Source organism: Cariama cristata, unplaced genomic scaffold, assembly GCF_000690535.1.
Source record: "Cariama cristata isolate BGI_N322 unplaced genomic scaffold, ASM69053v1 scaffold4131, whole genome shotgun sequence".
Lineage (NCBI taxonomy): Eukaryota > Metazoa > Chordata > Aves > Cariamiformes > Cariamidae > Cariama > Cariama cristata.
The window spans coordinates 64,980-78,744 of NW_009598536.1; the positions used below are offsets into that span (position 1 = coordinate 64,980).

At 37.4% G+C, this 13,765-nt stretch overlaps 1 protein-coding gene across 1 annotated transcript; it reads right to left on the bottom strand.

Moving 5' to 3' along the window:
- Positions 1 to 1,607: 1,607 nt before the first annotated feature.
- Positions 1,608 to 7,592, bottom strand: PRKRIR (protein-kinase, interferon-inducible double stranded RNA dependent inhibitor, repressor of (P58 repressor); the record flags this gene model as incomplete). Its single annotated transcript, XM_009709325.1, has 4 exons — positions 1,608 to 4,462; positions 4,739 to 4,775; positions 5,794 to 5,901; positions 7,472 to 7,592. Coding segments are annotated over 4 exons (2,215 nt in total), but the record flags the coding sequence as incomplete, so codon positions are not given.
- Between the last annotated feature and the right edge of the window lie 6,173 nt (positions 7,593 to 13,765).

Sequence of the window (13,765 nt, forward strand, 5' to 3'; positions counted from 1 at the left end):
GATTATTTGTCCCATTTTTCAGACACTTCTCTGTCAGTCTCTGACCTGCTCTAGTAGCGTTCCCTTTAAAATTATATTACTGTATTCCACTTCAGTTGCATCCTTTCTCTGCATCCCCGGAAATAACATGGGAGCCACTATAGTTTCAATAAATAGCCTTCCTCCACACAAATCTCTGAAGTTAAAGAGGTACCTTCCATTGCAATCTGCTATTCCTTTGCTCCTCCGCATCCTGCCAAGCCATCACTATTCAGACTACCTGCTACAGGTTCCTAAACGATGCACTGACGTGCCTAAAAAATGGGGCATTCCTCACCAACAGGACAATTCCAATAGGCTAAACAAGGACTTTCTGATTGATGACAGTCAATCTAAGCATCTCTGTGAAAGGCAGGGTAACGATCAAGCACACCAAGCGACCAAGGCTCTTGGAGTCAGCTAATTAGCAACGCCGGTCACAACCGTATGTCTCAGCTGAGCTCCAGAAGACACTTCAGGAGCTAAAAGCGTGTTTTACCGCATTTCCCTTCTTCAATTGGTCTCAGTACATCGGTCAAAAAGATCTCATTTACACAGTTAGAAAGCAGACTTCAGCTCTTTTGGCCAATTACATGGCACAGGGTATCCATTTTCCTTCTCTGACTACGCCTGCAAGCCTGGGCTGATCCAACCTGACTTTATCGATACAGGGCTCACAACCTCACAGAGATCACGACCACTTCGCAGTGCTGTCTTTAGCAGGGGAACTCACAGACCTTCCCAGAATGGGAAAGATTTATTTATTTAAAATTGTAATTGAGATCTTCTTTATAAAAGACAATTTTCCGTATGCCTTCTAATTAAAAAAAACCCCATTGTTTTCTTTTTTAATAGCATTAATAAAGATTTGGGCTATTTTCATATATTCAGAGGAACAGAGCAAGGTATTAGCTAAGACACTCTTTACTGATAGAGGCAACAATTGCATTAACATGAAAGCATGCCAGAAAGTATATACAAAAAGCAGTGGAAAGAAAAGATAACACTTTTTAAGAGTAGTTTTTACTACTCCAATGTAAATAAAAGCTCCTGAAAGCAGTTCTTAAGATTTACATAGCCACTTTAATATCTAATCTTACTTAGTAAAGGGTTTTTTTTCAGATTTATTCTTATTGTTTGACTGCATTGAAACATTAAGAACTGTATGTCATAGTCTCTACAATCACTCAATTTTCTGTTGCTGAGGGCCTTTCCCACTGCAACTGAAACGTACATAAAAGGACAACTGTAAATAAGTTATAAAATTGGCATGCATCAGGATAACTGCAAAACTTAACTTTTCAACCATTCCAAATTTAATCTATTTCCATCCGTTTCAGTCAGACAGAACTTCCACAATAAAAAGCACTGTATTTAGTGCTATCTCAAAATACTTTAAAAAACCTTCAGCAGAGCATGCAGATCACAAGTGTTATTACACAAAGTTTCCTGTGTCTTAAGATAATGCTACTCACTCAAATTGCAAAAACAACGGAGAAAGAATTGCCAAAACTAAAAGGTACCTTACAAAAGAACACACATTCTCAGAGAGGCACAGCTTTACTAAGAAATTCAATACTATGTAAAAAGCAATTCACATTTTATTTTAAATTGCAATAAACTGTACAAAAATGTTTAATTCTTGCCAAAAATAACAGCAATATTTTCAATCTTACTTCTAGACAAACAACAAACTTTTTTTAATCTTTCCTGGGTGAGTTTACAAATAAACAGACAATAAGATGCATGGGTTTGTGTCAGAGTCAGGATAGAGAAAACAGATTTAAATGTTTGTGGAATAAATTTTAAGTTTTTAGTGTCTTTTATGAATTTCAATACTCCTGCCATGCCTGTTAAAAGCCTAAGGAAAACAAAAATATTTGTGTCTCACACAAAGGAATGTAAACAGTCATCAAGAGATTAAAGAGGTTGACTCTTCCAATGAAACCGTAAACGTACCTCTATATCACTAACATTCACTTTACACCGAGAACAGTCCACAGCACGGGGATCGTGCAATAGCTGAATCCACTCTCCAGAATGCCAATTAAATATACAAAGGCTTCTTTTTTAAGTTTTCGAAAATAATAAAATCCTAAGTGACAGAACTGAAATGGATTATACTCATTTTACATTTTGAGTTTCTTTTTTTTTTATCCTAACTCATGAGCAAATATGTAACAGCCCCATCAGATCTACAATCACAATGTACTCTTTCCAAGATGCAATAAAATAAACGAGCACCTAGTTAGGTCAATCAGAAAGCACCGCTGCCAAGAGCATGGGCTTATTTTCAGGCTTAGTTTTGTTCACATAACACATTTAATGCAGACTAACAAAACATAATTTGGGTCACTGACCACAGCTTCTTCAGTCCAAGACCTAAAATGGAAATACAATTGCAGTGACTCTTTAGATTTCACAGTTTTTTTCCTCAGCGTTGAAACTTAATTAAGTAAAAGCTGTTTCAACAGATTGGTTAGAGCTTAAAAAAATCAAGCATTTTCTGTTACTTCAGAGTTGTTTGAGGGAATAAAGTCTTCCTGAAATTCCACTTTTTCTGGATAGAGTTTAATGTAAGTGTCCACCATTAAATCTAAGTCATGTTTTATATCAAAGTTTATGTTCAGCAAAGCTAGGTTGCTTGACCTTTGCTCTGTCAAGGTGTTTTTCAGGTATGCCTTTAAGCGCTTTCGTCCCATTTCATACTTTTCATTCTCCACCTTCATCACTGGAAGTATGCACAAGACTTTAAGTAATGCGTAAACATTAGGGAAAAACTTTATGTCAGGCAAGTGAAGTGCTTCATAAATAGTAGCTGGAAGTTCAATGTCTTTTCCTCTGTGCTTCCACTTGATTCTCCAACAATGAAGCTCAGCAGAAAGTGTGTCTGGATTAGGCAAGTCATTTTTGTACATGTCAGCATGATGCTCCTCAGATGTATTGAATTTCAGCTGCCCCATGACTGAGGGCACCAACGATAAACACTTCAGAGCTTTTAAATGTTGTTCTGAGAATATAACTTTTAATTCTTGAATAATATGCTCCACTGTGGGGACACTAAGGATTTCTTTGTAGTAATTTTCTGATGTTACCTCAGAGTCCAAGTTCCCCTGTTGTGCCCTGCGATATTTTCCTGGGAGTTTAATTTGTACATCCAGTTTTGTAGCCAAATTTGTTGCTTCCTCAAACCAAAATTCATGGTAAACTTCAATATTCTCCATCACTTCATTCAGAGAATGCAACACTGCTGTTAAGCTGCTAGCTGCAAAGAACACATCTGATGTTTGTCCTTGGAGATTTTTCCCAAATGCTCTTGTAAAAGATAGAACATTTTTCAGAATCACAATAGTGACAATGAAGTCAAAATCTGTTAATGCACTAGAAAGTACAAATGCTCGACCAGCAATAAAGTTGTTCCACCTGACGGATGAGTCACTGCTTACCGCATCCAAGCACAGTACCAATGCTTGCATGAGGTCCACTAAAACCTCAAAGGTATCATGCCTGCCTGTCCACTGAGAGCGGCAGATCTCCTTCAGCTCGTTACCCTTCTCCTCATTGTTCTGAAAAAGAACAGCAATTGTGTTGTCCAGTTCTACTAGTAATTGCGGAGACTGATTAAAAAGACAGCAAACTTCTTCGATTGTTCCTAACGCAATGGAAACACCTACAACAGGAACAGATTTTGCCAGCCAAACATTCAAGGCACACGAGGAACACAGCGTATATACAGCTTGTGGATACTTCTCCAAGAGTCTTGTAGCCACAACTTTCATTTTAGAAGCAAATCCACTGGAGACGATGTAGGCTTGACCTCGACAGTACTCCATGTTTAGACCCCACTTTTCAGTAATAGTTGTGTGGAACTTAACAGCTAAAATTTCAGGATCAGCCTCATACGGTAAAAATCCTATGAATTCTTCTCTTAGATTGTGAGAATCATCAACAAACCTCACCAACACCGGCAAATGTTCCTCTCCTGCTATGTCTACTACTTCATCAGTGACAATAGAAAAGAAGTGCGAGTCTCTTACTTCTCTCAGTGTCTCTTCTCTAACACAGCTTTCACAGATCTCAAGCATTTGCTTCTGCTGAGTTTTTGAACAATACTCAAGATTGACTGCAGTCATCTCAAATCGTTTCCTCAGAACTTCATCTCCAGCATTTATTCTGTATTCCAGTAGAGCCTGAAAGTTATCCGAAGTAAAAATACCTTCTGGAAGCTCATCAACATTATGGCCATCCAAAGGAATATTTTGTTTACCCATTAGGATCAAAATTTCAAACAAAGATTTAAGGTAATCTTTGTTTTCTCTTTCTTCCAGTGTTAAGGGGACAGCTTCTTCCTCTTGTTCTTCTCCTCCTTCCTCTGAGACAGTATTTTGTTCACTGCTTTCGTTCAATTCTTGAGTTGCCTGTTCCCGTTCAAAAGCTTCATCAACTACAAAATAAAATACCGTAAGTATCAAGGTAACATGAGTAAAAAAAAAATTTCCCTTACTCTCCCCATTACCTTTAAGTTACTGGAGTCCAGAGAAGAATGTTTTCATTTTAAAAGTGAAAAAGTACTTTGGAAAGAGTTTAGATTGGCTGTTTGAATCAAGTAACAATTCAATTACCCTCCTGATACATGTAAACTTACAGTTATGTGTCCTATATTACCTCATCAGCCTTAGTAAACAAAGTTTTTATCAACTCAGCTCTTTTTCCCACTTACTCTTTTCTTGCTTCAGTGTTCTTATTTCATCTTCACTCTTTAGGAAAAAAAAAAAAAAAAAGAACTTGTATTGATAATGTCTAGCACATGACCTTAAAATACTAAAACACATCAAGATCAAATATAAATATTGTAGATGAGACCATTTTAAGAGTGTTAATATTTACCAAAAAGTGCTAGAAGGTCCAAAAGAAGGAGGTCTCTTCAGGTAGTTTATTGGTGCCACGACACTTACCTAACTACATGAGAATAGTTTGCTACTATTGCTAAGATTCCTATACTTATATTAGGAGTTTGTTTAATACGTATTTTTTATTTATTAGTAAATAGATTCTGTTGAAAAATTCTGTTTCAATATGAACATGCACTGTCAGTAGAAAGAATCATCTTTAACTCTATTTTCAGTCAGTAAACAGACTCAAACTCATGAAATACTTAGAAATTGTCTGTAATTTTCCAACATATAAGCAGAGTTTAGGAGTTGAATCCCTGTTAATTGTCATTATATTTATAACCACAGAGACAGAGACACTTTTTCCATAAATGGCATGAAAGAGGTATTGACAAGACACAATTCCACAAAAAATTTCCTGATCTTGGTTTTACATACGGATCACCTTTACAGAACAATAAGCTAAAACAAGCATGTCTGAATTGCTGCAGACTTCAAAAGTTAAATGGGTGAACTGAGGATCACAATGAGTATGTAGCAAAAATTCCAGGGTACCACGCAGAAGTTGTATTCCATTAGTGCTGTAACAACAAGCAAAAGGAAGCTATGCACTTTCTTTGGAAGACAGAATCGCCTCTGGATCAACACATTTCATTATGCAGGTTATTCCATTAAAACTTCCTCAGTAGATAAAATTCATAATCAGCATAATATTTGGGCATTTAACTTACAATCAACAAAAAAAATACTAGAGTAGGTAGTAGAGAAAATGCAAACACTCAAGTGCTAAATACTATTGACACTTTCATACAAAAGTTTCACATGAACTTACTTGTCTTTATTGTTTTAATATTAACAAAAAAATCTTACATGAGAAGCTTACCAGCTCTTTTATCCTTTTCCTGTGTCTGCTGTGGGGATTGTTCAGGTGACTTGTAAGATCAAATATAGTTGGCACAGCATTATCCCGCAAAACCGTTCTGTAAGGGCTCTGTAAGAAGACAGACATCTAGATTAGGGATTCTTTGGGAAATTCTCACTGTGCGTGCACAAAAAAGCCCAAAAATTTCAGATGCCATGCCTTTTTTTTTTTTTTTTAAAGTATTTTAACTTTCTGATGTTTCAAAACAAAGAGAAATCTATGCTATGCAATTCACATTTCGGAGATAGCAAGAGAACACTGAAAATGAGATGAGACGCACTAAAGAAAAACCCGACCCAAACCACAAATACTTTTTCCTCCCCATTATCTTGACATCAAAGACCCCAGATGCAATAATTTCTATTTACTGCAATATTATGATTTTTTAAAAATAAACATTCTGGATAAAAAGACATTTATGCATCAGAAAGGAAACATTTTGTTACTGTTGTGCTTTGTTTTTTATCACTTATTTCACAATTCTAGAAACAATTACATAAACATGTTCATTGCAAAAATGTCCTTCTTTATGTAGACTTATGAATTCAATAAAACACTACCGTGACAGATCAAATTGAAGGAAAATTTATCTGTCAAATGAGCAAGAAGAAGAAAAGTCTTCTAGATGGTCATGTAAATGTTTCTAGCAGTTAAATAAAAATACTTTAAGTTCTCTATCTGGATATACTATAAACTTATGTTGTCTAAACTGGCTAATTTCCAGTAACTACAAAATTTTAACTGATGGTGTTTATACCTGTCATTAGAATGAAGTACATTTTAAACAAACCAAGTTTCTTAAAGCTTAATTTCAGATTCAGGATTACTTCCAGTATTAATTTTTTTGTTTCTGGGATGCTGGCTAATCAGAGACCCTGTCACGTGTAATACCACCGGGAGCTCAGAGTCTGACTTACGTATTTGAATTATTTTTCGTAACTAAAGGACTGGTTTTGCCTACATATCAGAGTGAAATTCAGGCTAGAAATTAAACCTTAGATACAAAGCTCCAAGTCTACCATTTCCTACTGTTAGGTAAACTGTTAAAATCAACATTATCTTGTTAACGAGAAGAACTGAAAGCTATTATTTCATTAACAGGAAACACTGCCATGATTTTAGTTGGATAAAATGTAACTGGAACAAAAAGCTTGACAGTTGCAAAGAATGTTCAAATGTCTTGGCCACAACAGAGCATAATTTAACCAAATCACACCGTGTACACACTTCAGTAGCAGCACATTAATGATTTTAAATAATTAGAGGTATGCAAACTTACATACTTACACCCAATAAATTCATATAATGTTGTAATATCTAGCGACAATAAACAAAATGAGCATTGCTTCGCCTAAGGAAAGAATGGCAGTGAAGACCAGTGCTCCGCAAACATATTAAACCAGCAGGAGCAGCTCTGATTTTTTTCTTCCCCGACTGCTCATTTTCACCTCACCCTTTGTGCCAACATCTGCGAGTCTGTGCAGTGCCCTGGACCGTGACAATGATCTCAATTAAGACTAAGAGATTAATTTTCCCAGGGACCAGTTACCCAGGAGACCAAAGATTAAAATGCAGCATTCTGATAAAAAACATTAGTCACATTGCAAGATGCAATAAACAAATGCTTGGTTTTACTTACACTTCTACATATCATAGAAGTCTCAAAATGTTTAGCGCACAATCTGTAATGCTTGTTGAGTTGATCTGGAGTTTTATCTTCTAAATCTGCCCTTCGACAGTTCTCTACCCATCTTTGACATCTGCATGTAAGCAAAAGAATTAGCTAGTTTTAAGATAAAACAAAATCCCCTACAATTTCAAACAGTACTCAAAATTGGAGTGCAGGGAACCCTGCCCTTTATGCAAGGCTAAGGAAAGTTCTGTACACCTTCCGTTGTAATGTACCATCAAATCTTTTTAAAAATTAGGTTTTTTTCCTTTTGTTTGCCACTTAACACGGCCCCAGCAAATTCATGAATCTTTTCCCTTGTTTTATATATTCCTGCCTTTGTCTCACACACACAACAGACTGTAAAGCAGTTGCTCGTGAAACCTGACAATTTAATTCTTAAGAATTTAATCTTAAAAAGAAAAGTTAGAAAAGAAAGAGATGCACTTGTAGACTGAAGTCAAAGTTTTTTAAGGCAACTATTAAAAGTTATCTTCTCCACCTCCCTCCAAACTACAGCATTTTTCTTATTTATTGTGGTCATTGGGGAGTTTCAAGTAGATTTTTGAAAAGTGAAGTAATAAAAATACAAAAGTGATCATTCTAGACACAATGCTCACACGCCTGAAGTAAGTTTTTGTTAGATGCATATTTTTACAACATTTCTTTCTGCTTTGGATTAGTTCTCTCTGAGATACAACTCAAAGCTAAAGAAACATTTCCCCTACTATTAGGTCTCATTTTAGATATGCAAGATACTATTTCCTCTGTTGAGTAAAACACTTGCAGTAATTGATGCAAATGCCTTTGTCAGCTTACATTTCCCGCAACGGGGGCTATGCAATCACTTTCTTGCTATGGATTTTTGAGCAACAACATGCCTAGACTGATTCTGCACAGTTACTCCTGTAAAACTCATCTGCTATTTTATTCGTGCAGCAAAAATATATGTAGAAACTAACAAGACTCCAGCAGCAATTGATATCTCCATATTTAAAAAGTTTTTTTTTAAAAAAAGTAGTTTCCTTCCCGCAAAACTAATCCTCTGAAGCAGCATTATTTTAACGCGCTTGCTTACACCTTGCAGCATCACAGAGCCACCAATTTACAATTGCACGTAAGTAAACAGAGAGCTGAAAACATACAATACAAAGTAGTAAAAACCTTCACATGAACACGATTCATGATTTGTTCATTATTCTAACTGTACAGAGTGGTTACACAAGCTCCCACTCCTCCTAGGGTAAATCCTTCCCCAGACAAACTCAAAACCCCAGAGACAACTACATTATAAAGAATTACGGTAGGATCACAATAATTCTACAGCAAAAAGGAGAAAGAACTTTCACTACAGTCTCAGTGATATATTTTACTTTACAGTCCATCACTTTACTACATACTTTTCAACGTGGACTCATATTTTAAAGTGTTGCGTTGATTTGTTTTTTTTTTCAATTGGTACACGTTGGCAATCTCTACAAAGTTCCAGGAACCTACACAGAGGAGTTACATGAAAAGTCTACTATTTCAGTAGGGCAAAGTGGGGGACATCTTCCCACAACCCAATCATTGCTGAAATTCATGGAAGTGAAAAAATTACTCAAGCCACTTAAAAAGAAAAGACTTTAAATCTTCTTTTTTATTCCTAAATTAGTAAGAAGATGGGTCCCAACCCAAGAAACAGCTACAAGTTAAGAGAACACAATATTATGATTATTTTTTACTGCAAACATGGAATTATTGCTCACAGGAGCAAGGAGGGAGAAAAATAATTGGTGATTATTAAACAATTTAGGAATGAAGGCTGTCTCGCCAGATGTTTTGGTGGGCAGCCCAAATGAGGAAATCCACAGCTCCGAGTGGATTCACCATCAGCTCTACTTTAACCAAGTGCAATGAAGGGCAACTGTGAAGATGAAAAGGGGGAATCTTGGATTCTGACCTCTGCCAGCTGAACCCTTTGGGCACCTTAATTTTCCATTTATGCAAAATTTTGGGGGTGCATTCTCCCTACCCCTGGCCTCACTATGATCTCAGAAATTCAGGCCTTAGCCTCTGCGTAATGAGTTGGGCAGTTAAGCATCCCTTGACCGTACCAGAAACTCTTTCACAGCTAAGGTGGGAATAACACTGATGGTACTGGCAACTTCTATTGCCTGGCCAAGGCTGGAAGCTCAAGGAGAACAGCCTCGTAGCTCGAGCAAAACACAGCATCATCGCCACTGGAATTTTGAGAATTCCAGCAATTACCAACTCAAATTGTGGCCAGAATGGAAAGTTACTCATGACTAAAGTCAATCATCTTGCAAACCTAGAAATATCGGTCCTCACCGAGTCCTTTTAGCTCTCCTGGATAGCAGCAGGCTGCGACCAGCATCTCCCTCGGAGCAGGACACCTCTCAGAGCTTGCGAACTTCAAAGTTTGTGAAGTTTGGAGGATTGCTGCTAAAAGCAGACGACGGAGCCTGGGCTGAAAACCCTTCACTCCTTGAGACTCAATCCTCATCCATTGAGAAATGCCAAGGCATTTGAAGCAAGTACTTCACTGAACTCAAGGCAAATTTTTCTAACAATTATACCTATCTTTATACATTTATTCCTTTATACTTACATGCCCCCCTCTCTCTCTCTGTTTGTGTACATGAATATGTGAATCGATTCAAATACCCTCTAACAATTTAAGTTGCTGTTATGATCATAGTAAATCCTATTGAATTACTTTGTAAATGTTAAATTAGTCAATGATTAAGTGCTGTTAAATGAAATACTGCTAAATTCTATTGCTAAATACACCACTCCTGGTATCTCTTAGACATAAACCATCGACCAAACCTGAGACTAGGGGATCCTAGATTCCTCTCTGAAGGAGTTTAGAATGCAAAGGGGCCTAAACTGAACCTCGTGACTCAACGGGAAGGTTTCCTTTACCCCTTTCACCTCCGGTCTCTGTGTAAATCACTCTAGCTTGATTCTAACTTGATTATTCCTGTGTATATTCCTTTCATGTAGTATGTAATAGAGTGAACCTTACCATGAAACTTTGTTAAGTTGTTCTTTTATAAATTAATACTAAAACCATTTCTGCTAATACCTTTGACAGTGATTCTTTGAGCAACCCTAAACCACTCATTCGCAACAAACACGCAAACTCAGTCTGAATTCGGCCCTTCAGTCTTGCTATGTGTTTGGCTCCAAACTGAATGCTCTCCGAGGAATGAGGAATGGAAGCACAAAGAAAAAGGAGGTCAGACCCCTGAAATCACCCAACACAGCTCTGCACGGTATTATCCAAGCAGCGATTAAAAAGATTTTAGAATAAAATTACATATAAAAATGTCTCCAGTTTTTTATTATTCAACTAATGCACACTGTATGCCGTTGCTCAAGTGCTTCAGTTGCAAAGTATTTGGCACAAATTAAAAGCCATTCCAATGCAATGTATTACACCACTGCTTAGGTATTGCTCATTAGCTTTTAAGAAGGTTTTCTTCAGTCACAAACTTTACATTTTCAGAGATCTGCTGACATCTCATGGAAGCTCAAATGGCACTTTATTTAGGTGTGGATAGAGTGTAAACCATTTGTGTTACCTCAATATTGGTCAACTGCAGTTGACCTCTTTGCCCAAGAAGTATTCTGTTCTAAATACTCACACCTCACCCTAACTCAAACCACCGTGACAAACTGAGTCAGAAACACGGATAAGGGTTAAACAGACAGATCTTACTGTGGGGATCACTGCCTAGACTGTATAAAATATAAACCATGCATCCTTATTGAGGTAACAGAAGCTATTTACATTAATGTTTGATATGAAAAGACTACATATCATCCATTAAATGCAGCTGGTTCTTTTTCAAAGCCTAACCTGTGCGCCCCTTCCCTTTTTCTCAGGTACCGACAATAAAAGAAGATAGTCTTAAGTAACTGGTTAGCTCTCACAGACTTGCCAACACTAGAAAGATCGGACTTGGGATGTCTAGTTGGAACTGCTCAGCACTGAACTGGGAAATGTAAAGGCAATTATTCAGTCATTGTGGAAAAAATGAAAGCAGTAAGGTAGTGGAGACAATTCACCTGGGACTATGCATTTCTCATCAATTTTTTTTTTAAATTAAAGTTTATTTTTAAAGATGTATTCTAACGCCATTATACTTAACTTTCTCACTGTTAGCTGCCAAGTGCAAACAACACATTTCTGGCATAAAGTACTTTGCTCACCAGACCAGTTTGACCTCTAACAGCGAGAGGTTTCTATGATAGCTAGCAGTACAAGCAACACATTGCCATTTACAACTGTGTACGACTGCTGTAGTCCAAACTGCAGAATAAACCACTGACATCCTCCAGGCTACAAAGGCAGAAGGCTGCATGGATTTATCAATCTTTAAATGCCATTGCTAAAACAGAATATATGATCAACTTTGGACATTTTAGCATAGGTTTAAATGAGAAAGGTGTAAGATACTAGGAGCGGAAAAAACTTATGGAAACTTAAAGAGAGTGTCATCTTTGTCACTGCATGTTTTTAAGAGCAGGACAAAGATGCTAGAAACAGTTTAGGTATCCCTTATCTTTCCTTTGGACAGTGGAAAGGTCTAGAGGATCCTTCAGGGTCAGTTTTAACTCTATTTTCTACTATTCTGTTACAGGAACATTAATCGTATTAGCCTGAACTACTTCAAGGGGATTACCAGGTAGTCATGCACTCAGAAAGCATGCTTATTCACACAGCAGAAATGTAAGAGAGCACATGCTTCTTAAAACCACATCTGCGATCCACTTTGATGTTTGCAAAAGAAACATTCATGAATCTACATTGTTCCAACTCATTGTAGCTGACACGCATTGTTTTTTTCAAAAGGTTTTTTATTCCTAAACTTCCACAAATGGGGGTTAAAAGTAGTAGTATTCTAATTCTGAAATACAGTTTAAAGCAAAAAAATCTTTAAAAATTAGTGCATCATTTAATGGTCTGCATACACTTTTTAATATACCTCTGTATTGCTACCATGAAAGCATAGATTCAAAATGTCTTTAAACAGAAAAGTTATGAACTGAAGGGTTTGTGGGTTTTTTTAATACAATAAACTGTCACATATTGATCAATTTTGCACAACTTGACACGACTAAGATCTTACAGCATGGACTCCTTATAAATTAAGACTGAAGTTCAGACAGCACCAAACCTCTTCAATTCTGCACAAGCTGCTGTCCTTCCTTTGACTGTGTAAGAACTTGCAGCTCTCACAGGACAGAGGGTTGAAAGAGACAATGCTAGGAGTGAATCATACAAATGAAAGGTTAAGAGTAGGAAATCAACTATTTCTATTTCAGTTTTCATTTAAAGCATAAACATACGCAATATGGAGTGTACTACAAAACCTTCCATGTATGGGCATCAGAAAGAGGACTGGCTAACCTAGCTTTAACACAAGGCATCGCATTCACCCAGGAGAGTTTGGTGACATATCTGAAAACACAGCTTTAAGCAGCAGCTGCTACCTATGCAAGCTTTTTGTATCTTTTTTTTAAATCACTTACAGGAGACTGTTTTCTTAGAAAACACTATCTACCCACAATTCCCATGGGTTTTAAAATTTTCCAAAAGTCAGATCAACCAGCTTCAAGGAAGGAACTAAGTGAATATCATGTATAAATCAACAAAAATCTCAGCCTTAAGTACCTACTGTTAGGAGAGAGATAACTGGCATTGCTGTAGCACCTATGCACCTTCCAAATTGTGAGAAGCAAGTTAAGTCAAATTATTGCAAGAGCGTTATCTAGATTTAAAGCTGAGCTTCTACACAGGGGTTTCTATGCCTTAAGTGCATGATTTACTTTTCATGGCATTTTCCATGGCCTCTCACTCACACATTTCTTGATTTACTGGTGCACCACCCCTGCTTTTTACTCATTGGGAACTTGAATATCCCATCACTTCTGCTGTTGCTTGTGATGCTTCATCACCAACCATCACCCTTGCAATCCTGTAACAGCTGGCTGTCACACTGGTGTCCTACTTTCACCCACACACCTTATCATCCGGCGCCGCATCACCTCAGCACACACAGTACAACTGACAGACTTCCACTACCCGAACCAGTGCTGGCCCTACACAGGCTCCCCACGATGCATGGGCTCCCCTGCCTCACCCCATTGCTCCTGCACCCCTCCAGCTGCCCCACACCTGTAACAGCCATACACCCCATCGCTGATCCACACCCCTTAACAGATGCCCACCCCCTCATGCCCAGGTGTCCC